The sequence below is a fragment of the Perognathus longimembris genome, chromosome 10 (assembly GCF_023159225.1).
Source record: "Perognathus longimembris pacificus isolate PPM17 chromosome 10, ASM2315922v1, whole genome shotgun sequence".
Classification (NCBI taxonomy): Eukaryota; Metazoa; Chordata; class Mammalia; order Rodentia; family Heteromyidae; genus Perognathus; species Perognathus longimembris.
In genome coordinates, this window is record NC_063170.1 from 2,858,839 (window position 1) to 2,882,930 (window position 24,092).

Sequence of the window (24,092 nt, forward strand, 5' to 3'; positions counted from 1 at the left end):
TGTGTGCGGCTGTCACGTGGGGCGGGGACGCGGGCGGCGGCGTCGGGGACGACGCGCCTCCCTGCAGGTACCGCGCCCCGCGCGTCCTCCGCCCTCCGTCCCTCGCGGCCCCCCGGGACCGGGCCCCGCCGCACCCCGGACCCCGTCCGCTCCCCGGGGCCCGGGACGGGCGCCTCGGCCGGCCCCGCCCCCCCCCAGCGCCCGGACCGCCCGCCGCGCGTCCCGCCGGGCCCCGCCGCGCGCTGTCCGCGGGGCGTCTGCATTCTCCTCCCGGAAGGGCTCGTCTCGGGTAGGTTTGGGGGCCGCGGGGGTGTCTGGCCGAGAATAACCCCGAATGGCGGTGTTCCGGGAGCGGAGGGGGAGCCCGCCCGGCGCGCGTGGCTGGCGGGGGTGGGGGTGGGGGTGGTGGGGGAGTGGGCGGGAGGGAGGACAAGGGCGGGAGATTGGTGCGCGCTCGTGTTCATGGGATCCGTAGTTGGCAGCCTTTTGTGCCCCGCTTCTGCCCCCTAGCATCACGTGTTCAAGGCCCTTGGGGCATCAGTACCTTGTTCCTTTTTGTGGCTGAATAGTATTCCGTCGTGGCGATGGGTAGGCCACATTCTGCGTGTCCCCCTGAGGACCGACGGTCCCGCCCGTTGTCTCACCTGCTGGTAACAAGACCACGGTCTACACGTTGTACGTTTCCCGGTGTGCAGAAGTCCTCGGTGCCTTGGATGTATGCCGAGGAGTGGGTGGGGTGCGTTGTTATTCTAATTCCTACCGTGTGCAGATAGGCAGAGACACACCACACAGTGCGGGTATCGGTTGCCAGCCCTGCGTTTTGCTGGGCGCTGGTGGCTCTCATGCCTATGTAACCCTAACTACTCAGGAGGCCGAGACTTGGAGGATTGTTTGAAAAACAACAATGGAGCGGAAAAGTCTGCAAGAGTCCATCTCTTAGCCAGCAAAACACAGAATTGAGCCCTGGCTCGAGTGATAGAGCTCTAGCCATTAGCAAAAAAGCTAAGGGACAGCACTCAGGCCCTGAGTTCAAGGCCCCTCTCCCCCCCCAAAAGAGTGAGAAGCTTCACTCAAAGGAGTATTTTATTCTGCTTATTAAACACTATTTACATAGCAGTGTGCCAGGGGTTGTGAAGTAATAATGTTCAAGATGGGTGAGGTTATATCACACCATTACAAAGTTCCACCAGGGTAGGAACTTAAATCTGAAAAGCAAAGCTGTAAGGTTTCTAGAAAATATGTGGCGATCGCTTCATGGCTTGCGTGGTATTTCGGAAATTAAACAATCGTGAACCTTCAAGGAGAAAGATGACTGTGTTTGTTTCCATGGACAATCAAGACGTTCATCAGATGCTTTAGAAAGAGACACAACACACAGAGAACTTGCATCTAAATTCTAAAGAATTCCTTTAAAAAAAAAATTGTACCGGGGTCTGAACTTGGCTTTGCTCTACCACCTGAGCTGCCCATTGGCCCTAGAATCTAAAGACGTCTTAACAATTCTCCAAGGAAAAAGAAGACAACACCACAGTGGGACACAGGGTGGAAGATGGGAACAGATTTCACGGATTAGAAAAAAACAACTGGTGGGCTGGAGATATGGCCTAGTGGCAAGAGTGCTTGTCTCGCACACATGAAGCCCTGGGTTCGATTCCCCAGCACCACATATACAGAAAACGGCCAGAAGTGGTGCTGTGGCTCAAGGGGTAGAGTGCTAGCCTTGAGCAAAAAAATAAAATAAATAAATAAATAAATTTTTAAAAAAAGAAAACAACAACTGTTGATAAAAAGAAAAGGATTTCCACCCCACTGGGGACAGGGGAATGTGAGGTCTCCATGCCACAGGGCTCAGCAGGGGTGTGAGGCCCAATTTGGGTGGGAGGGCAGTTCCTTCAGGGCAAAGGCAGCACGTGATGGGGGCCAGGCCTGCGGCTCCTGGGCCTCTCCCGTCGTCGAGTAACTGGACTGGCAGCTGCCACAGTAGGTTCTGCACACTTTTCCCGTGACAGAACAGTTTGCTTTAGATGGCTCTCTGCCAGCCGGAACTCAGTACCTCAGCCCTGGCCCTGGAATTAATTATTTAAATGAATTCATCTTGCTGGAGAGCTGGGCCACACAGTGCGTGGCTCCAGGTACTGAGGGCACCTGGGGTCCTTGCTCCGGCTTAGGGTGGCTTGGCTGCATTCTTGGCTTCCCCTCTACTGTCACAGCTGCTGGACTGACAGCGTATCCCTCCCCTCTCCGTTACCACAGAGGCGACTCGAAGCCACGCACCTTTAAGCTTAGCGTAATCAATGGCTCACGTTACTGCTATACGTGGAGCTGGAGATGTGGGAATCGAGGTTTTACCGTCAGGCAGAAAGCTCATCAGACCTTATCTCAATGGCTAGGCCCAGGACAGTGGCTGGGTGCAGTGGCACCTGCTGGTCATCCTAGCAGTTCTGGGGAACCCAGGTAGAAGGATCAAAGCCCAGGCCAGCCCAGGGAAGAAAGCAAGAATCTCCTTTGAGAATAATCAACGTAGAAAGGGGCTGGGGGTGTGGCTCAAGTGGTAGAGCACCTGCCTTTCAAATGCGAGGCCCTAAGTTCAGTCCCCTACACTGCCAAACAAAAAGACTCCCCCAAGTTTAGTCTTAGGGTTCAGAGTTCTGAAGGTCAGAGGCTGAGGTCCATCTTGCCGGGCTAACTCCAAGGCCTCCAGCAGGTCTGGTTCCTCCAGAAGGAGACTCCTTTCTCCCCTTTGCTGGCTTCTGGAGGCACTGGCAGTCGTTGTCTGGTGACCCCATCTCTGTCTTCACACCCTGTAGCCGGGTCCCTGGGATCACAGCTCCTGAGTTCTGCTTCTGTGGTTCCATGTCCACCTTTGGTCTTCCTTCCCCTCGTGTGGAGAGCAGGAGCACTTCCTCCTGGGCAGAGGGTCCTTCACACCTACAGATGCCCTTCTGCCACTCGAGGTGCCAGCCGCCCCGTCTGAGCCAGCGGCCTCGCTGCCCCTCAGCCTGCCCCTGAGGGTCTAACGGGAGGACTGTGGTAAGGACAGGATCATTCAGGACTTTAGGTAATCACACTTGCGAAGGATTCGTGCTGCTCGGTGTCTGTCCGGTGGGGTTGGACGTCACTGAGCAGGAAACTCGGTCGGGACTGTTTCAGTGAGGGGCTGGGCGCGCTTGGATGCACTGGCTTTCGGGAAAGGCTTGATGTCCTCCGTCCTGGAGGAAGCTGCTGAGGCCTGTGCCATCGGTTCAGACCTCAGCCCAGGCTCAGGGCCGCCCCCCCCCCCCCCGCCTCCCCTGCCACCTTCCGCAATCAGCCCCCATCCTTTCATGCCACGCGTGCCCCAGAGCACAGGCCTGTCATTCCAGCCACATCGAGGGGGGCAGAGGGCCTCGGATGTCTGGCGGGTGCTGCCCGCCTGCGGGGTGGGAAATGGGAGCTCAGAAACCTGATGGCCTTCCTGCAGGGTAAGGAGGACAAGTGCCGCGGTGCCTTTCCTCCTCCAAGCCCGGCCCACCAACAGACCCTGGCCCCCCTCCTTCCTGCCGCTCCTGCCAGGGCGCTGCCGGGGTGGATGCCTGAGCTCCGGCCGCTGCCCGGGACCAGCGAGGCATCCCTAGAGAGGTCAAGGCCGGCCGTGGCGGTTACTGGAGGGTCGAGGGGAGGAGGTTCACTCCCAACCCGGCCTGTGCAGGGAGAGGTGGGAAGGGGGGAGGGGTCCCCAGACACCAGCTGCCTGCCTGAGGCCCCGGGTATCGATGTGTATTGCCATTTCCTCCACACGGAGCGGCCTTCTGTCCATTTGGTCCCAACACTGGGAGAAGAGGTACCGGAAGAGGAGCACTGGGCTGGGTGACCCAGGCACCCCCCCCCAACTCGTTCAGAGACAAAGGTGGGGGGACTGGCCAGGTGCACCCTGGTGCCTTGTTCTGAGATGAAGCCTGGTCAGGTCCATCCTCCCCCCCCCCCCCCGCCCGCCCCGTCCCAGTGCCTCGCTCTGCGATGAAGGCCGTCCACGCCCCTCACGCAGGAGAAGTTGTGCGCGTTGTCAGGTCAGGAAGACTTGAATCTTCGTGTTTCGTAATGTCTTCCCAGCTGTGCTGTGAGGGAAAAGACAGACGTGTGTGTGCTGCTGCTTCGGTGGGCGGCTTGGCCTCGGGAGGACGCGGTCAGGGGCGCAGACGGCCCAGGCCCGTGGCGAGAAGGTAAGAGCGGGCTGTGGATGCAGACTGGGAGCGGGCACGGGGAGCCCTTGGCGTCAGACCCCCGCTCGCGTCTCCTTCCCAGACGCTCCATCCGTGGAGGAAGTGGGGCTCCGGGGGCAGAAGTTTGCACGGCTGCGGTGTGAGGTCCCCAGAGGCGGCCCTGGCCTGCGTCCCGGAGCTGCGCGCCGTGGGTGGGCTGCCCACGGGGTGCCCCACAGGTCTGCGGGTCTGCACCTGGGGCGGGCGGGCGGGCAGCATCGGCAGCCCTGCTCCCACCTCCTGGCCACACCCGCCGCACCAGAAGAGATTCGGTCCCAAGTGACTCCGCGGCTCGTAGTCCGCGTTTCCTTCCTTCCCTTTCTTTTTTTGCAGTGGGGAGTCAGCCCTTGCGATTCTTTCACTCTTGAATTGAGAAGGCCTAACACATACAAGGAATTTTTCTTCCCCTCCCCTCCAATCCCTTCCCATCTTTTGCCACCCAAGCTGGTCTTGAACTCCCTATCCTCCTGTCTCAGCCTCTTGAGTGCTGGGATTACAGTTGTGTACCATTGTGTCTCATTGGTGTTTGCTTTATCTAAAGCCTCGAGTTTGGTTAGTCACGACGAAGAAACACATGCTTTAAGAGGGTTATTTCAAGACCAACTCATTTAGGATGGTGTGACACAGAGCTTCAAGTAGTCTTATCTTTCTTTCTTGTATGTGTGTGTGGGTGGGAGGGTATGGGATTGAACTGGGGGTCTAGAGCTTGCTAGGCCACTCTTCTGTCACTTGAGCCACACTCCTAGCAATTTGTGCTTCACTATATTTTTGTTTTGTTTTTTGAACTCAAGGCCTGAGCACTGTCCCTGGCTTCTTTTTGCTCAAGGTTAGCACTCTGCCACTTGAGCCACAGCGCCACCTCTGGCTGTTTTCTATGTATGTGGTGCTGAGGAATTGAACCCAGGGCTTCGTGTATAGGAGGCGAGCACTCTACCACTAGGCCACGTTCCCAGCCCCTCACTTTGTTTTTAACAGGGGCTTGTGCTTTTGCTTGAGCCAGCCTGGGACTGAGATGTGAGGAGCTACAGGTGTGAGCTGCAGACCCCCAGCCCTCATGCTCTTTCTCCCGAGAAGTCGGTCTCGGGGGCCTTGGATGCGGATCCCACAGCGACAGCCACTCAGGCGCTGCGGCCCTGGGCCGGCCTTGGTCAGCATCTCCAGGCTGCCCCTGATGGCCGGCGCCTGTATGCCAGTCACATGATGCTTTCACCCTCTGGTTCAATATCTGCCTCTTCCCTGTTTGTTTATTTGCTTTAGGTTGTTTGGCGGAGACAGGGTCTCAGTCCATGGATAGCCCAAGCTAGCCTCAAACTCAACATCCTCTTGCCTCAGCCTCCCAAATGCTTACAGATGTGGCCACCTTACCCACTTGTACAAAATAGTCTTCAAGTTGGTGTGAAGGTCTGTGCAAGCTTAGTTTTGCCTAGGAGGAAGCTAAGGTCAGGAGGCCAAGGCCTTGCCCCACCCTCCTCTGCCGCCTCTGCTGGGCCTGCGGGGCCTGAGGCCCTGAACAACGCCAACACCTCCTGTCCGTCTCTGAACTGAGCCTGTGATCTTGCTCCGTTACAGCAGGAGCTTTTTTTTTTTTTTTTTTAAGAGTGCAGCATATTGTGTTTACTTCTTTCCTCACAACACATAGTACAGCACCAGAATTTGAGGAGGAATTTGGGAATGAAGTCATTGTACTGATTAGTCTCCTCGAGAGAAAAGAACTTGCTAAGCCCCAGATAGTAACTGAGCAGACCCTCAGCTGGCGGGGTGCACAGGCCGCTCGCTTGGAGGAGTTACTGTTCCCCGAATGCCGGCGTTGCGATCTGTGTCCCGCGTGGTCCCTTCCCTCCTTTTCTCCTGTCCCTGCAGGTGCCATGGCTGCCGTTGACAGCTTCTACCTCTTGTACAGAGAAATCGCCAGGTCTTGCAATTGCTATATGGAGGCCCTGGCGTTGGTGGGAGCCTGGTATACAGCCAGGAAGAGCATCACCGTCATCTGTGACTTCTACAGCCTGGTCAGGCTGCACTTCGTCCCGCGCCTGGGCAGCCGGGCGGACCTCATCAAGCAGTACGGGAGATGGGCCGTCGTCAGTGGTAACCAGATTTGGCGCTCTTTAGTATTTTAAGCGGCAAGCTGTGGTCAAGGAGCTATTGGGGTGCATTTGCTGTGGTGATTTTCCGTGAACAGGTGGTTGGTTACGCATGCCTCTCCTCTCCCCGCCTGCCCTGGTCTTCCGCAGACCTTGGCTCCGTGGCGTCCTCCCACTCCCTAATCTCAGCCGGAGGCAGTCCCACTTTCCCTTCTTGATTTGTCCCAGAAAAGCACCTCCGGATGCTCATACAAGGCAGATGGAAGTTTGGAAACAAACTCCTACTGCGTCTCCTGCCCTCACGGCGGGTGGGAAGCAGCCGTGTTTTCCTGGGGGGTGCTGGGCTCGTGGTGGGCGGGCAGCCCGGTGGGGCTGGCGTGCACGCGCTGCCATGAAGGCATCTTGAACCGGCCACGGGGAGGGAGGATTCTTGCAAAGACGCCGGGAACCAGCATGCTCACGTTTCTTGGCTTGCGTTTCAGGCGCGGCAGATGGGATCGGAAGAGCCTACGCGGAAGAATTAGCGAGCCAGGGTCTCAACATTATCCTCATTAGCGGGGACAAAGAGAAGGTGCAGGCTGTTGCCAAGGCTATAGCCGACGCCTACAGAGTGGAAACCGACGTGATAGTTGCGGACTTCAGCCGAGGCCGCGAGATCTACCTTCCCATCCGAGAAGCCCTGAAAGACAGGGACGTTGGCATCTTGGTAAATAACGTGGGCGTGTCCTACCCCTACCCGCAGTATTTCACCGAGGTCGCCGAGGACAAGCTCTGGGACATCATAAACGTCAACGTGGCTGCCGCCAGTCTGCTGGTGCACACGGTGTTACCGGGAATGGTGGAGCGGAAGAGGGGCGCCATCGTCACCATCTCCTCTGGCTCCTGCTGTAAACCCACTCCCCAGCTGGCTGCATTTTCTGCATCTAAGGTCAGTTTTTCCTTCCCGGAAGATGCAGTCCTAAAACAACAGAACGCTGATTGCAGCCGTGAGCTCTCTGCGAGCAGCCCCTGCTTGCTTAGGCCGTATTTCTTTCTGGAATGATAACGAGCTAGCCTTCTCTCCCCCTGCATTTCCTCCCACCTTCCCCTTGACTTAAAAGCTGCCTCCTCCTCCGCTGTCTCCCAGGCTTACCTGGACCACTTCAGCAGAGCCTTGCAGTACGAGTACGCTTCGAAGGGAATCTTCGTGCAGAGCCTAATTCCCTTCTACGTGGCCGCCAACGGGGCTGCAGCTGGCAGCGTTCTGCACAGATGCCCTTGGCTGGCGCCTTCCCCCAAGGTGTACGCACACCATGCGGTCTCCACCCTGGGGATCTCAAAGAGGACCACGGGGTACTGGTCCCACTCCATCCAGGTAGGGTGGCTTCTGAGCTTGCTCGGTGACTCGCGAGCCGGGGTGGAGGGGTCAGGACCGTGCCTCCCGACCATGGCCCTCCAGGTCTCAGCGTAGCGTGACCATCCCCTGCGAGGGCTCAGCCGGGCTGACAGCCATGGCAGGAACACACTGCCTCAGTGAGAGCGCCGCGGGGATGCCGCAGCCGAGATCCCAGGGCTGCTAGAAGGGTGAGCGCCCAGGGAGCCTCTCAGTGACAAAGCCCCAGACCCCAGCAGAGTGTACCCCTTCCCGTGACCATATCTGAAGCAGTGTCCCTGTGTTCTTGGACTTGCTTGTTCAGGCAGCAGAGTTGTTTTTTAAGTTTGTTACTTAGACATGACAAAGAGTTAGGTGTGTGAAGAGTATTTTGGCTTTGTTAAATATTTAAAATTGTGATTCTGAGTATTAGGGAGAGGACTCATGATTTATCACAACTGGTTTGTGGTTCATTAAATAATTTGTGCTTTACTGTCTAGCGTAGAAACTACATGTACACTCATTTAGAATTTTTTCTCTAATACTTGGAGGTTCTTTCCCTCCCTCCCTCCCTTTCTTTATTTTCTGCTCACCTCAAACTTTGGTCCTTCCTACCTCAGCCTCCCAGTACTGTGTAATTATTATTATTATTATTTTTTTTTTGCCAGTCCTGGGCCTTGGACTCAGGGCCTGAGCACTGTCCCTGGCTTCTTCCCGCTCAAGGCTAGCACTCTGCCACTTGAGCCACAGCGCCACTTCTGGCCGTTTTCTGTATATGTGGTGCTGGGGAATCGAACCCAGGGCCTCATGTATACGAGCCAAGCACTCTTGCCACTAGACCATGTTCCCAGCCCCAGTACTGGGTAATTTGTGCAAACCAGTGTGCTAGTCGTGCAGCTTGTGTGCACCAATGAGCTCCCTAGCATTTTCTGCCAAGAATGTCTGTGAGGCTCTCATCACTGACAGAGATTTTTATTTCCAGAGCTGTTACATTTCCATGTTTTTCAATTTCATTTTTATTTTACTCAAATTATTTCCAGTATTTGCAACATCCCTGTACCATTAGGTACCAGGAACAGCTGTTGCGACCTCCACCCACGTTTCTGGACACTGCCCTCTCTGGCTGCGATGGGCTGAGCCCCCCTCCTGGTTCCCCGAGCCCCTTCTTCATGTCAGGATGCTGGAGCTGCTCCAGCTCGTCCCCACAGAGCGCCCTCGCCGGTGCCCCGGCCGTGCCATTGCTCAGCCCCGCATCCCGCGTGAGGGACCATGGCGCTGGCGACCACACGCATCATCACCCCACATAGGAAGTGCGCGTGTGTTGGGGGTGTGTGTGGGGGGGGAGAGCTACAACTCGGGCTGGTCACGTCGGCTTGTTCCCCAAGGACGGTAGGATCGCGTTTTCGGCAGCGCGTGTTCCACACGGGCCGGGGCTGGCTTTCTCCCTTGTCCTTAGTGAGGGTGTAGATATTTGTCTGACGAATCACGTGCGTGAGTGGGGGTGGTTTGGAGTCTAACCCCCAGCTTGTCTCTCTCTCCTTTCCAGTTTCTCTTCGCACAGTACATGCCCGAATGGCTGTGGGTGTGGGGGGCAAACCTGCTGCACCGATCCTCACGCCAGCAGGCCCTGTCCTGCGCGGCCTGAGCCCGCGCCGGGAGCCCGCGGCCTTCCCGCCTCTGCAGACGCGCGCGCTCGATGGGACGCGCTTGCTTTCATGGCTGACCGTCTGGCACACCGGTTCCTCGTTGGAAAGCGGACGGTGAGGGTCCTGCGGAAGCTCCCGGGTCGCCGGCGCGGCACCCAGCCCGGGGAGCGGGGGAGGGGCCTCCGCGGGGCCCGCCTCCCGCGGTCCAGCCGTGGTGCACGGGGTGTGTCGTGGTGTCATCGTCTCTGTGGGAGCCCCAGCCTCCTAGCCCCTGTCACCCCGTGGCGCTTACCGCTGCTGCTGCTGCTTTTTAAGGGAGCTACTGATTCCCTCCCCGTAGACGCCTGGGGGGTTGGTGGTCGGCTGTTCATCAGGAAGACCGTCGTCACAGAGCGGCCCGGTGTGGAAACGTGGACGCCTGCGTGGCGCTGAGGCGTGGGCTGTGGTGGGTGTGGGGGGGGGCCCTTCCCTGAGGGCCCCAGGACCGCACGCGCGGTGTGCTGTGGGTTTCTGAGCAGCTTTGTTTATGGTGTGTTTAAAGCGAGGACTTGTCCGGACGACCTAAGTGGAACCTTCCGGGCGTTAGAGGTCCGTTCTCCCGGTCCTGTAAACCAGCCCCCCGTCTGTGCTGTGGGTTGCCTGTCCCCGGCCGCTCCTCTACAGTAGCGTCTTCCTTCCTAGAGTGGTCCGCATCGCATAACCCTCAGTCAGCTTTCGATTTATGGGATAATGATTGTGGTGTAGTGATTTCTCAGTGTGACCCATTTTATAACTGACATCTAGCCCTCAGAGCTTGTTCTGTCTGATTTTCATACACTTTTGTATGTAGTCCTTCTGCGTTCCCCTGATGTCTTAGATGTAAACATCAAGTATTTATGGAATAGTAGTTAAAGTATGGACACATTATGTCTATGATACTATGTATTGTATCTGTTAAATAGTCATTTAGAAGCTCACTTCTGGCCTCTGTAGCAGCCCTGTGCATTACGTAGTGAATGCTTTAATTGGTGTGAAGACAGTGGGTGCAGTCCCCACAATAGAGGTTAGCTTTGAACCTACGGTGAGATGGCTTTAGGTCCCATCTTAGGAAGCCAGCTCTTCTCAAGGGCCCCGTGCCCGGTGTCCACCTCCCTGTGTGGACATGGCAGGATGTGCAGATTTAACACTCGGAGGTTACTCCTGTGATGCCAGTGCTGGGGGCTAATGCTCTGATACATAGTAACAAGACTATCATCAGAGTTGATGCAGAAGCTGGGAATCGGTTGGGAGTGGGCCCTGGTGGAGCTGTGTGGGTGGCGTTCGCTCAGCGGCGAGGTGGCCTGTGTGCGCTTACCCACTTGTGCCCGCGGCCTTGCCCACGGCATCTCCAGCTGAGGCTTGGACCAAGAAGGTCACTGCCGACCTTCCAAAGTTCTTCCACTCTGAAATCATGTATTAAAAGATGTGAGAGCTGTGCTTGAAGATACTGCATGGCAGCAGAGGCTTCGGGGCTGAGGGCTGGGATTCCTCCTCTTGCTGCACCGGAGAGAACATTGTGAAACAAGCACCAGCAACTTGCTGCGAAAACATGTCAGGCTGGGTGTGGTGGCGCCTGCCTGTGGTCCCTGCACTCCGAATGGTGGGAGAGATCGAGAGCTCTAGCCCAGCCTGGCTCCTAGACCGTGTGTCAAACATGGCCACTTAGTCACGTGTGAAGTCCTGTGATGTGTTATGAAGTCCTTGGCACGTGGTGGAAACAAGTTGACCAGCTCGTCGGTGATGTGTTCAACTTCTCCCCTGGGCAAGACTGGGCCAGATGTGCTGAGTGGGACAGCTGTGGGCAGTGTGTCTGTCACCTCATCACAAGACCAGTGCAAGAGACTTTGCTTAGGTTTTCTAGCCCTGGTCGAGTGCTTTCTCCCCTGGAAGCTCATTGGAGCGTTCATCGGACCAAGTTCCCAGCCAGTGTTAAGAACGTGGGGCGTCTGCTTCTTGGAGATGGAATTCACAAGTAGAACAATAAAGCATTGCGTTCCCTTGCTGTCCATGTTTGTCAGCTGATGGTTTGGAAAGAGGGTGCTTCTGTGGCAGTGAGCACTCCACTGGGAGTACGGTGGCTGTAACTCACTAAAATCCGATGTTGTGACGACAGCGCTGTGCGCGTCCTGTGCCTAGCAAGTCCAGGGCACCTGAGGGGCTCCTCACTGCTCAAGCGTGCGTACGGTGGAGTTTTTATTTTTGAAATGGTCTGTGTGTAACCCAGGTTGGCCGTAAACTGCTTTGTTACTGCTACAAAGCTGGACCCCAGCTCTCCATCCTCCTGCCTCGGCCTCCCGAGTGCTGAGATTACAGGTATGTACCACACTACACCTGCTACAAGGAGGGGTGTGATCAATGATTTTGGCAGTATGGACGTAGTGACCTGCTGTGGGCCAGTGTGCTCAGGTGGTAAGGATGAGACCAGGTTCTGGCACAAGGTGAGTCTGGCATGGTCCTGGAAGTGACCTCCACCCAGCCATCGTGGAAGGACAGCCTGATGGGTCTGCAGGTGCCGAGCTGGCCAGCCTAAGTGTCGTCCTGACAACCACCTTTGGTGGGTTTTCACTCATGAAGTTGTGGAAGCCCTTGCTTTTATTTTGGCGGTACTCGAGTTTGAGCTCAGCCTGATGCACGCCATCCTTCCACATCCTTTTTTGCTTGGAGAGGGTCTTCTGCTTTTGCCCAGGATTTGCCCCAGACTGCAATCCTCTTACCTGTGTCTTTTTTTTTTTTTTTTGTAGCTAGGATTACAGATGTGAACCTTCATATTCAATGTGTTTTTTGAAGATGGAGGTCTTGCTAATTTTTTTTGCCTGGCTGGCCCTGAAACACAGCCCTCCTGATCTCTGCCTCCCAAATGGATAGCATCCCACACTTGAGCGGGCACACCCGGGCCCGGAGCGCCTCCTTCACATCTACATCAAGGTTTTAAAGCTGAGGCTTGAAGCTGCCTCAAAAGGTAGCTGCACCTTGGGAACCCTGGCGCGTCCTGGTTCAGCTGCTGCCTTTGGCTGTTAGTATTGCAGATGGCACGGCGTGGATACAGATTCACCCGCCCACCGGGCCTCGGATCCTCTCTTCTGCGCAGGTGGGGCCCGTGGGTGTGGACGGTGACTTCAGGGCTGGCCTGGGTGTGGTGGTGGCCCAGGACCCTCTGGGTCTTGTTGGTCCCTGGACTGCAGAGAGGAGAGCCGAAGGCCCCCTCCAGCCCACTCTGGGTGACTGGAGGCCACTCGGGTCTCAGAGGCGGGGTGTGTGTCTGAGCCCATGACGTGGAGGGAGCTCAGAAGACCGCAGCAGAATAACACTATTCCCGGCTCTGCCGCCTGGCAGGACGGCTGAACAAGTCCCAGGCCCTGAAGGGCCCAGGGGCGCTCTCTCCGGCCGCCCCGGGCCAGGGCCGGCCACGCCCCCGATGCCCGCCACGCCCCTGACCACGCCCCCGCCATCGGCCACGCCCCGTGCGCCGCCCAGAGCCTCAAACGCCGCGAGACCGCCGTCCCTCTCCGCGGCCCTCGGCGCCCGGAACGCGCACGCAGGGTCCCGGGCGCGCGGAGCACGCAAGGTACGCAGGGCACGCAGGGCGGACGCTCTCCGCCGTGGGTCTCCCCGCTACACCAGGGGCAAAGACTCGCGAGAGTTGCGAGTAAACAGCCCCGAATGGAGAGCCGCGGCGCGCTAGCGGCGGAGGCGCCGTTTCTCCGGGCCCGCCGGCCCCGAGCCTGAGGCGGCGGCAGGTACGTCATCCGCGCGCCGGCCCCGCCGCCGCCGCCCCGCCGCGGCCTCTCGGAGCTCCCCGCGTTCCCGCACTGCGGCGGGGCGCCCCGGGCGGGCGGGCGGGCGGGCGGACCCCGGCCCCGGCCCCGGACCCCCGCGGCCGCGCACCGTTCGGTCGCCCGTGCCAGTTCGCCATTTCTTCCCGTGAAGTGCACTCGGACCGGGCGAGGCCGCGGGCCCGGCCCGGGCCCCACCGGCCGCCCCCCGCCGGCGGAGCCGGGCCGCGGGGGTCGCGAGCGGCCGGCGTCTGTCGGTGGCGCGGGCTCGCCCTGCGCCGGGGCCGGGCCGGGCCGCGAGGGCCGGGGGAGCCCGGGCCCCGCACGAGCCCCGACCCCGGCTGGACGTGCCGCCCCCGCGTGTCTCGGACATCGGGCTAAGCACGTTTCTTCTCCGCTCTGGCTGGCACTGCCCGGTGACAGCACCTGGGTAGGACCTCCAGGTTGAGTCCTGCCGACCGGCGGCTCGACTCACACAAGTACCGGGGCTGGAACTCGGCCCTGGCGGGACCCGCGTCCGCCCCCTCGAGCCCCGCTCCGCCCGCCCCGCCCTCGCGTTCCCTGAGCTCCTTCCCAGGCCAGACGCCTGCCTTCCTGAGGTGTACCTCTAGGGTTTGGTTTTGTGTGTTTTTCTTTCTCGCTTTCAGTAAATATGCAGAGTTGTGCAGTCAGCACCAGCAGCCACTTCTAGAAGGTTTCCCGTCACCCCAGAGGCGCCTTGTACGCACCTGCAGCCAGTACCCATTTCCGGCCTGCTTTCCTGGCTTTGCCATTTGGCACAACACCTGCACGTGGCCTTTGGGTCTGGCACCTCTCCCGCGGTGTCAGGTGCGGAAGGTGCATCTGTCGCAGCCTGCGTCAGCGCACCCTCCCTTTTTATTGTGGAAGGGCGTTTGTCAGATGGAAAGCGCGCAGTTTGTTTAACCACGCAGGACACTTTTCCCCCCAGTAAAAAAAAAAAAAAAATGTGCCGTAGCAGATGATGCACATGGCAGCAGAGCTATTTGTTGGGAGGCGGGAGCTGGTGGCCAAGTCCTGCCTTTGTCCCCCCCCCCCCACCGTACACCCCCCCAGGTCTCCACGCCATTCCCAAAACACCCCTGATAATCAAGAGTTGGTTGTTTCTAAAAAGGAGGCAGCACTTGCAGAACCTTGGGGATACCCAGGAATGAGTTTTATTATCCCTTCCAATTCCTGTGTTCCTTGGTTCTCTTCCATGGGTCTGGCTGCTGCCTTTGTATCTGTGTGGCTGCCACAGGCTGACAGACAAATAGAGTAACACAACTAGAAACACCTAGGCAAAGACCTGCACCTCTCCTCCTGACGCTTTAGGGCAGGTCCTCCTTACTTCAGGAGGGAAGCGAATTTTATTAGCAAGTTGGTGGCCTGAAGTACTAACAGAAGGACAGAACTTGGGTTTGGTATTTGGGTAAAAACAGATGAAGGGTCTCTCTTCTTTCTTGTGGCAGGTTCAGGAGGGGGGATTAAAACAGCCTGGTACATCTTCCTTTGTGGAGTAGTTTGCTCTAACATGTCGCAGAGATCTTTTTGCTAGACTTATTAATCTTGACAGTGTCATTTTGCTTAAATGCATTTAAAATGAGGAAAGTAGACAGTCTGGAGGTGCTTTGTGTGGCTGGTAGCCTCAGGTGACCAAAGGATAAGCACTGGCTGCCAGGAAGCAAGAGAAATAAAATACCACATAGGATGGTAATATACATAACATAATGGTAAATGACACAGTAAACCAATGGTTATGTGTTGACACAATGGGCTCCAGGTTTCTTTTTCTTTTTTATTTTGGAAATACAGAACTAAATTAGACATGGTGACATTCAGGAGGTTGAGGAAAGATGATTTTGAGTTGGAGACTATCTTCAGCAACCTAGTGAGTTTGGGGCCAGCTTGGGCTACATAGTAAGGCCCTGTCTCAAAAAAAAACAAAGACCAAGTGCCATTGTACAGAACTAATCCCAGCTCCTTAAGAGGTGATTCTAGTTCCAAGTCAGCTTGGGCAAAAGTTAAGGAGACCTCATCTCAAACAACATAGTTGTGTATGTATGCTATCCTAGCTACAAAAGTTGGAGGAATAACTGTCTGAAAAGTAACTAGCAAAAAGTGTTCAGGGGGGCATAACTTAAATAGTAGAGTGATTGTCTAATAAGCATGAGACCCTGAGTTTCAGCCCCCCAAACACCCACACATAATAACAAAAACCCTACACTATACTGATGGTCAGAATGTGTTGGGAGAAGTGGTTCAATCAGACTTAAGTATATACCTTTATTTTAAGATAGTGTGTACTGGCATTGCTTAATTGTTAGCCTGTTAAACAGTGGTAATATTCCAAGTATGCAATTAGTTATGGAAGTAGTAGCTGGGTAGCCAGCTTTTAATTAAAGTGGTTGGTACCCTTTGCATGGCTAAATATTCAGTCTTCTCTAGAGCTGTCTCAGTAACTAGCTTATTAGAATGCAAGGCCTGGCTTCATAATTAGATGGTTATCCATGTGATACAAATCATTTCCTCTACCTGAATTACCTCATAAATACATTTCCAGAGAAATAATTTCTGATGTCTTTAAGTACACCAAAAGTATACTCTTTGTGATGTTCTTTTGTTATGCAAATTATAAGTAAAGAATCTTAGAGTAGAAATTTGATGACAGGCAGGAAAAACGTTTGTTTGCCAAGTAATACATTTGCTTCACCTTGTCTCACTTTACACACATTTTGTTGTGTCTTATTTCTGGTCCATGAGATTTGAACTGTATCTTTTTCATTCAGTCATTCAGTGTTTGATGTCAATTTCCTTTTTCCTTTTTTTTTTTTTTGGTGCTGTTCCTCTGGATCTGGCACTGTCCCTGAGCCTTTTTTGCTCATAGCTAGCATTCTACTGCACTACTGCTCCACTACTGGCTTTTTGGCAACTAAGTGGCGATGAGAGTCTTATGGGCAGGGGACTTAACTTTCTGGTCTTACTTCAGATGACGATCCTCACATCTCAGCCTCCTGAGTAGCTAGTATGACAAGTATGACAGGCATGTTAGTGCTGGAGTCAGGCTCATGGAAGATCATCTTTTAGGTATTCCTTTTATGGGCCCATCACCAGATCTTGTACGTGAAGAATTCCTAGAAATTAAATCTAATCAGCGTTGGTAGATCCAGTAGCACATTAATTAGGCCCAAGAGAGGATGACATACCGATAGGAGCCTTTCTACTAGGAGCCCGCGAGTTGGTGAATGTGTTCAAAGGGCACTTTTTCCTTAGGCTTCTGTCAGGATGGTTTAGAATTGCTGCACAGCGTTCCCTAGTGTAGATGAGCCATAATTATTTCACCCTTCCCTACTATTGCACATTTAGATGCTCTCTAATTTTTCCCAATTATACTTTTGCAGTGTGTGCCCTCAGCTCAAATGGTTGTGTGCTTTCGGGTTCACGTGTTGGGATGGAGTCCTGAGGATTTGAGAAAGGCAAGCTCCTCCCTCTAAGTCTGTGTCCTCTGCAGACAGAAAGCCTCAGGTCCCAGCCAGCTTTCCCTCTTGCTAGCATGGCCTGGAGGGCCCAACAAGTGGCTCAGCTCCCTTGGGCCTGATAGCTCATCTGAAAATGGGGTAAGGGAACCCCCTTGTGATGATTAAATGAATTAGTGCATGCAGATTACTTAGAATAGCACGGACCCCATAAGAAATGCTCAGTAAATGTCACGCTTGTGCCATTATTCATTTACTAGACCAAACTCTTAAGCTGTGTACATTTTAAGGGTTTTAATGCATATTAGAAAATTGCTATTCTAAAAAAAGTTCTGAATTCTGTTTTTTACATTTACCAGTAACACATTAGGTTACATCTTTTATTAGGTTTGTTAAATTGTATTTAATTATTCATTTATTGGTGATACTGGGGTTTGAGCTTGGGATCCTCATGCTTGCTAGACAGGTGGTCTACCACTTGAGCCACACACCCCAGCCATTTCACTTTGCCTGGCTGCGCCCTTGCTTCCATTTATGCCTTCTATAGCTGTACCTGGGATGACAGGTGCAAGCCGCCATGCCCAGCTGAAATTGGTTGGTTGAGGCGGAGTCTTCTGAACTTTTTGCCTGAGCTGGCCTTTAACAGTGGTCCTCTGAATCTCAGCCTCCTGAACATCTAGGATTATAGTCATGAGCCATCACACATACCTGGTTTGAATTTGTTTTATTTTGTTTTTGAGACAAGGTCTCACTTTGTAGCTTGTTCAGCTTGTGTGTGCCAGCCTTGGTTCTGTGGGGCTCCTGAGAGGCTTAGTTGTTTACATGGGTGACTAGAGGCAGTCTGCATTTTTTTTTTTTTTTTGCCAGTCCTGGGGCTTGAACTCAGGGCCTGAGCACTGTCCCTGGCTTCTTTTTACTCAAGGCTAGCACTCTGCCACTTGAGCCACAGCACCACTTCTGGCTTTTTCTATATATGTGGTGCTGGGGGATCAAACCCAGGGCTTCATGTATATAAGGCAAGCACTCTTGCCACTAGGCCATATTCCCAGCCCTGCATTTTCAAGCACACTAGACAAGTCTGGAATTGACCTGCAAGGCCCTCGTGGTCAGTACCCTTTCCACGTCACAGTAATTCCTTCTATCTTCCTTCCAGATACATAGTTTGTCAGTAGTAAATACTGTATTTCACTTTCTGAGCTTCTTATCTAGAAGGTCATCTTTGAGGTCAGAGGTTTCTGCTGGGTTTTTTCCCTGGGACAGGGCAACTGAGGCCAAGCTGAGAGCAGTGGCTCTGCTGGCCTGGCTCTGTGTCTCTGCCTTGCTCTTAGACCTGGGACTTCCCAGCCCCTCCTCCCTCCCTCCACAGGGCCTTCCTCCAGCCCTCCCCAGCTTAGTTCTGCAGGAACTGGCTCAGTGTCTCCCTCCTTACATTCAGCAGGGACTGTGTCATCTCGGCTTACCTGATGCCCTGGTCTTGGCTCTCTGCCATTTTCCGTTGGTGCTTTTGATTTGGCTGTGAGCTAGGGCCAGCCTTCCGTGCAGTCTCTCATCTAGCGGGCTCTGCCCCTTCCATATTTGTGTGCTCTGCAGCACCAGGCACTGGCATAACTTGGGAAGCACTAAAATTACAATGATTTCCTGGAACCCTCGTAAAGTACTTCTTTTTTTTTTTTTTTAATTTGGGGGAGGATTGTTTACCTTATGAAGGCTTATCATTTAAAAACCTCTAGTTTATTTCTTGTACTCTTTTCTCCTTTTCTTCCCTTTACCTTCCCCTTTCCCTTTCTTCAGATTGGCTTCAAACTCTTGAATCTCCCATCTCTGCTTTGCTAGTGCCTGGCTCCTTTCTTCCTTTTGAAGTCAGGCTCCTGCCTGAGTCATGAGGGTGCCACAGCCCCCTTCCACATCGACCTCACGACAGCACAAGTTCACTGTCTTTATCTGTAAGTGAGCTGTTGCAGTAGAAAGTGGTTTTAACCCAGTTGGCCTAAGAGTTTGACAGTATTGTTTCCAGTGTTCTATTATGTTGCCCAAATAGGTCATAAATTCTTTAGTTTGAATCAGAAGAGTTCTGAGATTGTTTCTTCACTTAAAGAAGCAGCCGAGGGACCCATTTAGATCTTTTAGACATTATGTGTTGTTAGCATGCTATCATTTTCGTGTTGTCATTTAGAGTAATATGAAAACTGTTATTACCAGCTTCATCTTTGGCCAGTCATCTTTAAGCTGGGCATGTGCTTCATGAAATTACTTGTTTTGATTCCCCCGTTGTGGGATATGCCCAGCATACGGGCACACAAAGTCTGGGTGGGTTCCTAGCACGTGTTGGTAGGGGTCCTGGGCTCCTTCTCTGTGGTCTGGTTTGCTCTTGTTGACATTGCTGTTCTTCCTGCTCAGGCCCACAGGGCAGCGGTCAGTTTCATCTCCCCAGTAGTGTTGCCCCTCCCCCCTCTGCCCTCACCCTCGTAGAGGCTTTCCAGGGTAGTTCCTTGGAGAGCTTTAACCTTCTTGGTTCTGCTTGTGGAGCTGCCCAGCATGTGGATAGGGGCAAAGGCTGAACTCTTGTTGCTCTCAAGCATGGCCTCCACCCTTGACCAGGTGGCTGGTGCTTCTTCACTTGTCTCCCCTCCCCACTCCCCTCTTCCTTCTGGATTATTGGTCTCACATTCATCAGTGCAGCTGAGTTTTTCTGGTAACAGCCAGCATTTTTTTTTCTTTCAGTACTGGAGTTTGAACTCGGAGCCTCCCACTTGGTAGGTAAACACTATAACTTGAGCCATGTCTCTGGCCCCTTTACTTTATTTTTAAGAGTTGCAGATCTTTGTCCAGGTTGACCTTGGACTGTGATCCTTCTTTGTGTATACACATTTTCCCATGTGGCTGGGACTATCAGTACATACTGCTTGGGGTAGCCATAAAGCAGGATCCCCTTTCAGTGTCCTAAGTAGCTGGGATTACAGGCATGAGCCACTGTGTCTAGCATTAAAAAAAAAAAAAATACTGCTGTGTTCATTGGAAAGACTGATTTTTCTCCTTTCTCCTACAATTCAGATATTTTGAAAGATACCTATGCCACAAGTAATTTAATACTGAAATAATATTCTTTAGCAATAGCTTCACTCCAATCTGTCCTCTTATGTCAGTTCCAGTAAAGAGCTAATCTGGTTTTATAGTAGATTTAGCAGGTTAAATGTCTCTTAAGTTTGATGGTTTGGCAAAATAAGTTTACTGACAGTAAAAACCTTTCTATGTACTTTTCATGGAATTGGCAGGAAGTATTTCACAGTCTGAGCAGTTTTAATCCACTGTCTCTTAAAGATTGTGTTAAAATGGCTTTTATAGAAACTAGCATGCTGTTAAGTACTAATTTTACAGTAGAAAGTAAGAATGTTCATATTAAGCTGAGTTTTCCTGAAAACTTGGTGAAGTTTTTGGGGAATTAGGAGTGTACTGGTGAGATGGCTTGGTGGTGAGTTATAGGTGACAGGAGCCACACAGAATCCGCATCAGTCTCCCCCTCCTCCTGTGTGTGCCTGGCTGCTCAGGGTCTGTGTGCCCAGGTGCCTGATGTCGACGACTCTCTTAGGCTGGTTTGTGCCACTTTTTCATTTACCGTTCCTGTTGTATTTTTAATGCTGCCTTAAAACTTGTTTCCACGAAACAAGTGAGTCGTGATCAGAAATGAAATACAATGTCTTACCAATGGGACCCTTTGTTCCTTTAGTCTTAATTGCAGCTGTCACTGGATCATGCCTGCCTCTGTCAGGTGTTTCTAATGTTTGAGTTCCTCTTTTTGCTTCAGAGATCGTGTCACACAGTGATATTGGCTGAGCTCGGCTGGACTTGGCTGGAATTGTGCAGATGGAGTCTAGGACTCAATGGTGTCAGCCTGAATGACAGCAGCCTTCTGTCCAAGATGGAGAAGAAGCGGAGGAAGAAATGAAAGCCTCCGGACAGGCCAAGCTACAATGGCCATGGGACTTAACTTACGTTGGACAAGACTGTAGGATGTTTGACCAGTAAGGTTGCAGCATTTAGCCGAAACACAAGTTCACTTTTGATCCAGGAAGAAAAAGTGTGGTTGGATTTTAGCAGTTTTATGATTATACTCCCTGTGACCATGAAGCTTGTCAACGTCTGGCTGCTGGTGCTAGTGGTTTTGCTCTGTGGGAAGAAACATCTGGGTGACAGGCTGGAGAAGAAAGCATTTGAAAAGGCACCGTGTCCCGGCTGTTCTCACCTGACTTTTAAGGTGGAATTCTCCTCGACAGTTGTGGAATATGGTAATACCATTTTCTGAAGTGTTAGGCCCGACCACCTGCTGTTGCCAGGGTCCTTGTCCCAATTTACAGTAGATGGCTAATGAGATGGGCACACACTATGTGCAGGTTTATCTTTACTTTAGTCTGTTTTCCCAGGACAGGTTGCTTGTGTAAAACACATGCTACTTGTTTTTGTGGAACAAATGCCCTTGTAGACAGGAGGCTAATGGCAAACAGACCATTTCATCTACTCTGCAGTTGTATTTTCATTTTCGGCAAAATGGAAACATCACTTGGCTCCCTAAATTCCTTTTGAAAAACTATTTCATACTTAGGTAAAAAAATGGTGTTTAAAAAAAGCAACTCTGGGGGCTGGGGATATAGCCTAGTGGCAAGAGCGCTTGCCTCGTATACATGAAGCCCTGGGTTCAATTCCCCAGCACCACATATACAGAAAACGGCCAGAAGTGGCGCTGTGGCTCAAGTGGCAGAGTGCTAGCCTTGAGCAAAAAGAAGCCAGGGACAGTGCTCAGGCCCTGAGTCCAAGCCCCAGGACTGGCCCCCCCCCCCAAAAAAAAAAAGAAAAAAAGAAAAAACCAAAATCTGATAAGACTCTTATAGGAGTGTAGTTTTGAATGGTGTATTATGAAATTGGCTTAATTCAGAGCTCTGAAGAGGTCTCCAGGCTCCAAATTCATTTCTATCCCCTTTTTTTTTTGCTAGTCCTAAGACTTGGGCTCAGGATCTGAGCACTGTCCCTGTCTTCTTTTTTTGTACTAGGCTAGCACTCTACCACTTGAGCCACAGCGCCCACTTCTGGCTTTTTCTGTGTATGTGGTGCTGAGAAATCAAACCCAGGGCTTCATGCATGCTAGGCAAGCTCTCTACCACTAAGCCACATTCCCAGCCTTCTATCCATTCTTTTTACTCTGGGTTTTCAGATCCACTTTCTTTTACTGGTGGAAGTTTACATTACATGTTCCCCTTTGTATATACATACATCCTTAGTTTTCTTTGTGGTCCTTGGTTTCAGAATACATTGTGGCTTTCAACGGCTACTTTACAGCCAAAGCTAGAAATTCGTTTATTTCAAGCGCCCTGAAGAGCAGCGAAGTAGACAACTGGAGAATTATACCTCGGAACAATCCTTCCAGTGACTACCCTAGTGACTTCGAGGTGATTCAGATCAAAGAGAAGCAGAAGGCAGGGCTGTTGACACTCGAGGGCCACCCCAACATCAAGCGGGTGACACCCCAGCGGAGAGTCTTCCGTTCCCTGAAGTTTGCTGAGCGTGAGTACCGGGCCTCCTCAGTCCCCTTTAGATTCTCGCTGCAGGAAGCACGGAGGCATTGTGTCCCCACGTGGTCCCGGCAGGCGTCTGCTGCACGACGGGGCTCTGTGGCTTTGAGGTAGAGGAAGCCTGTCAGGAGGGATTCTATCCAGGTTCACCTCGGAGCCCCTGCACCACTGAAGGGAGCAACCTGGCCTTTTTCTTTTTTCTGATGACAGTCTTGCTATATGTATAGCCCAGGCTGGTCTGGAACTCAGTCCTTTCTCAGGCTTGGAGTGCTGGGACACGTACCATCTTCCACACAGACCTTGTCTGTGTCTTCTCTTCGTCTGAGTTTGGCTTTCTTAGCACGGGTTTTTGTTATAAAACATCTTTTCTTGGGTTGCAGTTTGTTTCTCTCCCAGCCTCCTGTCCATGGAAAACCGTGCCTCAGCTGGGCAGGGTGCAGGGGTGAGGGGTGCTGGCTCCCCGGCTAAGGCTGTCCACTCCATCACAGTTGCTCAGGTCAGCATAGGGTTATCCTCAGGTAATAAAGTTCAAACTACTATGCTGCATTTTCCAAAGTGTATATATTACCAAAAGAAAAGGCTGTCCTCTTCATCATGAACCAGGAAACTAGTTTAAGCTGCTTTAGTCTTAACTGTTTACTGTTTTTTCCTTCACTAGAAGGAATGTCTATCACATACTAGGTCGGGAACCTCATGCATGCATTTTTTTGAGAAGTTAACATATAGTATTTGAAGCCAGTTCTTGACTCAGCTGTAGACTTCTGAGGTCTAAGTTCTTCAAAGTCCTTTCTGCTAGTCCAGATGTTTATTATTATTATTTTTCTCCATAAAAGGCAAGAGTAGGCTGGGAATGTGGCTTAGTGGTAGAGTGCTTGCCTAGCATGCATGAAGCCCTGGGTTCAATTCCTCAGCACCACATACACAGAAAAAGCCAGAAGTGGTGCTATGGCTCCAGTGGTAGAGTGCTAGCCTTGAGCAAAAGAAGCTCAGGGACAACGCCTAGACCTGAGTTCAAGCCCCAGGATTGGCAAAATAAAAGGCAAGGGTACTCTAAAATGATCCAGGGGAAGGAAATCACACCTTGGATAATTGGTCAGTTTACATACATTGTGTTTTACTTGAATTCATCTGTATTTTGTTCCTCTCATAGAACACTGTAGAATGTTTTAGCACAGGAACCCTGGACTGTCCTGGCGGTGGTCCTGTGTGCATCATCCCACAAGGAAACACAGTGCCTCTGATCCTCTTACCCTTGGTGGTGGCCTTGGGCAGTAAACTCCTTTTTACTGAAGCTTCATTTTTTTCTCATCCTTAAAATGGATGTACCACCCCCCTCACTGGACTCCTGGAAGAGGAAGTGAAATCAGGCATGTGAAGATAGTAATGTACAGAGTGTCGTAAATGATGTAGAACGGTGATCGTTTCTTTCTCTAACTTGAAGACCATCTTACTTTGTTTTGTGATGATGCTGTTCTACGCTGGATTTCAGCCATTAGTTGTAATCCCACAGCCCTCAGACTAGATGAACATATTTTGCACAAGACAGTATTTAAAGGTACTATTATGAGTATTTTTTTTTTTTTTTTTTGGTCAGTGTTGGGGCTTCAACTCAGGGCCTAGGCACTGTTCCTGGGCTTCTTTGGCTCAAGGAGAGCACTCTGCCACTTGAGCCACAGCGCCACCTCTGGCTTTCTCTGTTTATGTGTTCCTGAGGAATCGAACCAAGGGCTTCATGAATACTAGGCAAGCACTCTACCGCTAAGCCACATTCGCAGCCCCTATTTAAAGGTATTATGAAGTTATCTTCGTTCCTTGATGGCACTACAGGTTTTCTAAATTGTTCTTTAAGAGTGAAGGTCACAGCTGAGTTTGAGAGTGCAAGTGTAGTGCGATTCATTCGGAGTAAAGCAGAGAGTCTGCCCCTTGATTGAGTATTGGTTAAGTCCAGGTT

At 52.5% G+C, this 24,092-nt stretch overlaps 2 protein-coding genes across 8 annotated transcripts in view; both read left to right on the top strand.

Annotated features, from left to right (window-relative positions):
- Positions 1 to 48: 48 nt before the first annotated feature.
- Positions 49 to 11,202, top strand: Hsdl1 (hydroxysteroid dehydrogenase like 1). 4 transcript variants are annotated; one of them, XM_048355032.1, is made up of 6 exons: positions 49 to 67; positions 4,090 to 4,199; positions 6,099 to 6,323; positions 6,802 to 7,247; positions 7,446 to 7,673; positions 9,217 to 11,202. In XM_048355032.1, the coding sequence occupies exons 3-6, from the start codon at positions 6,104 to 6,106 to the stop codon at positions 9,313 to 9,315; spliced, it is 993 nt and encodes a 330-aa protein (XP_048210989.1). In that variant the 5' UTR covers positions 49 to 67; positions 4,090 to 4,199; positions 6,099 to 6,103; the 3' UTR covers positions 9,316 to 11,202. The 4 variants fall into 4 exon arrangements, with proteins under 4 accessions (XP_048210989.1, XP_048210990.1, XP_048210987.1 ...); XM_048355033.1 differs by lacking the exon at positions 49 to 67 and adding an exon at positions 271 to 289; XM_048355030.1 differs by lacking the exon at positions 49 to 67 and adding an exon at positions 2,542 to 3,058.
- Positions 11,203 to 12,861: 1,659 nt separating this feature from the next.
- The window catches only part of Mbtps1 (membrane bound transcription factor peptidase, site 1), a 54,936-nt gene continuing 43,705 nt past the window's right edge, over positions 12,862 to 24,092 (top strand). The window contains exons 1-3 of one of the 4 annotated variants that reach the window (XM_048355036.1): positions 12,862 to 13,071; positions 20,383 to 20,863; positions 21,876 to 22,133. In XM_048355036.1, coding sequence (XP_048210993.1) covers positions 20,680 to 20,863; positions 21,876 to 22,133 — 442 coding nt within the window. In that variant the 5' untranslated portion in view covers positions 12,862 to 13,071; positions 20,383 to 20,679. Of the gene's footprint in view, positions 13,072 to 15,489; positions 16,722 to 20,382; positions 20,864 to 21,875; positions 22,134 to 24,092 lie in introns of those variants that run through there. The other 3 variants (XM_048355035.1, XR_007212269.1, XM_048355034.1) reach the window with 3 other exon arrangements.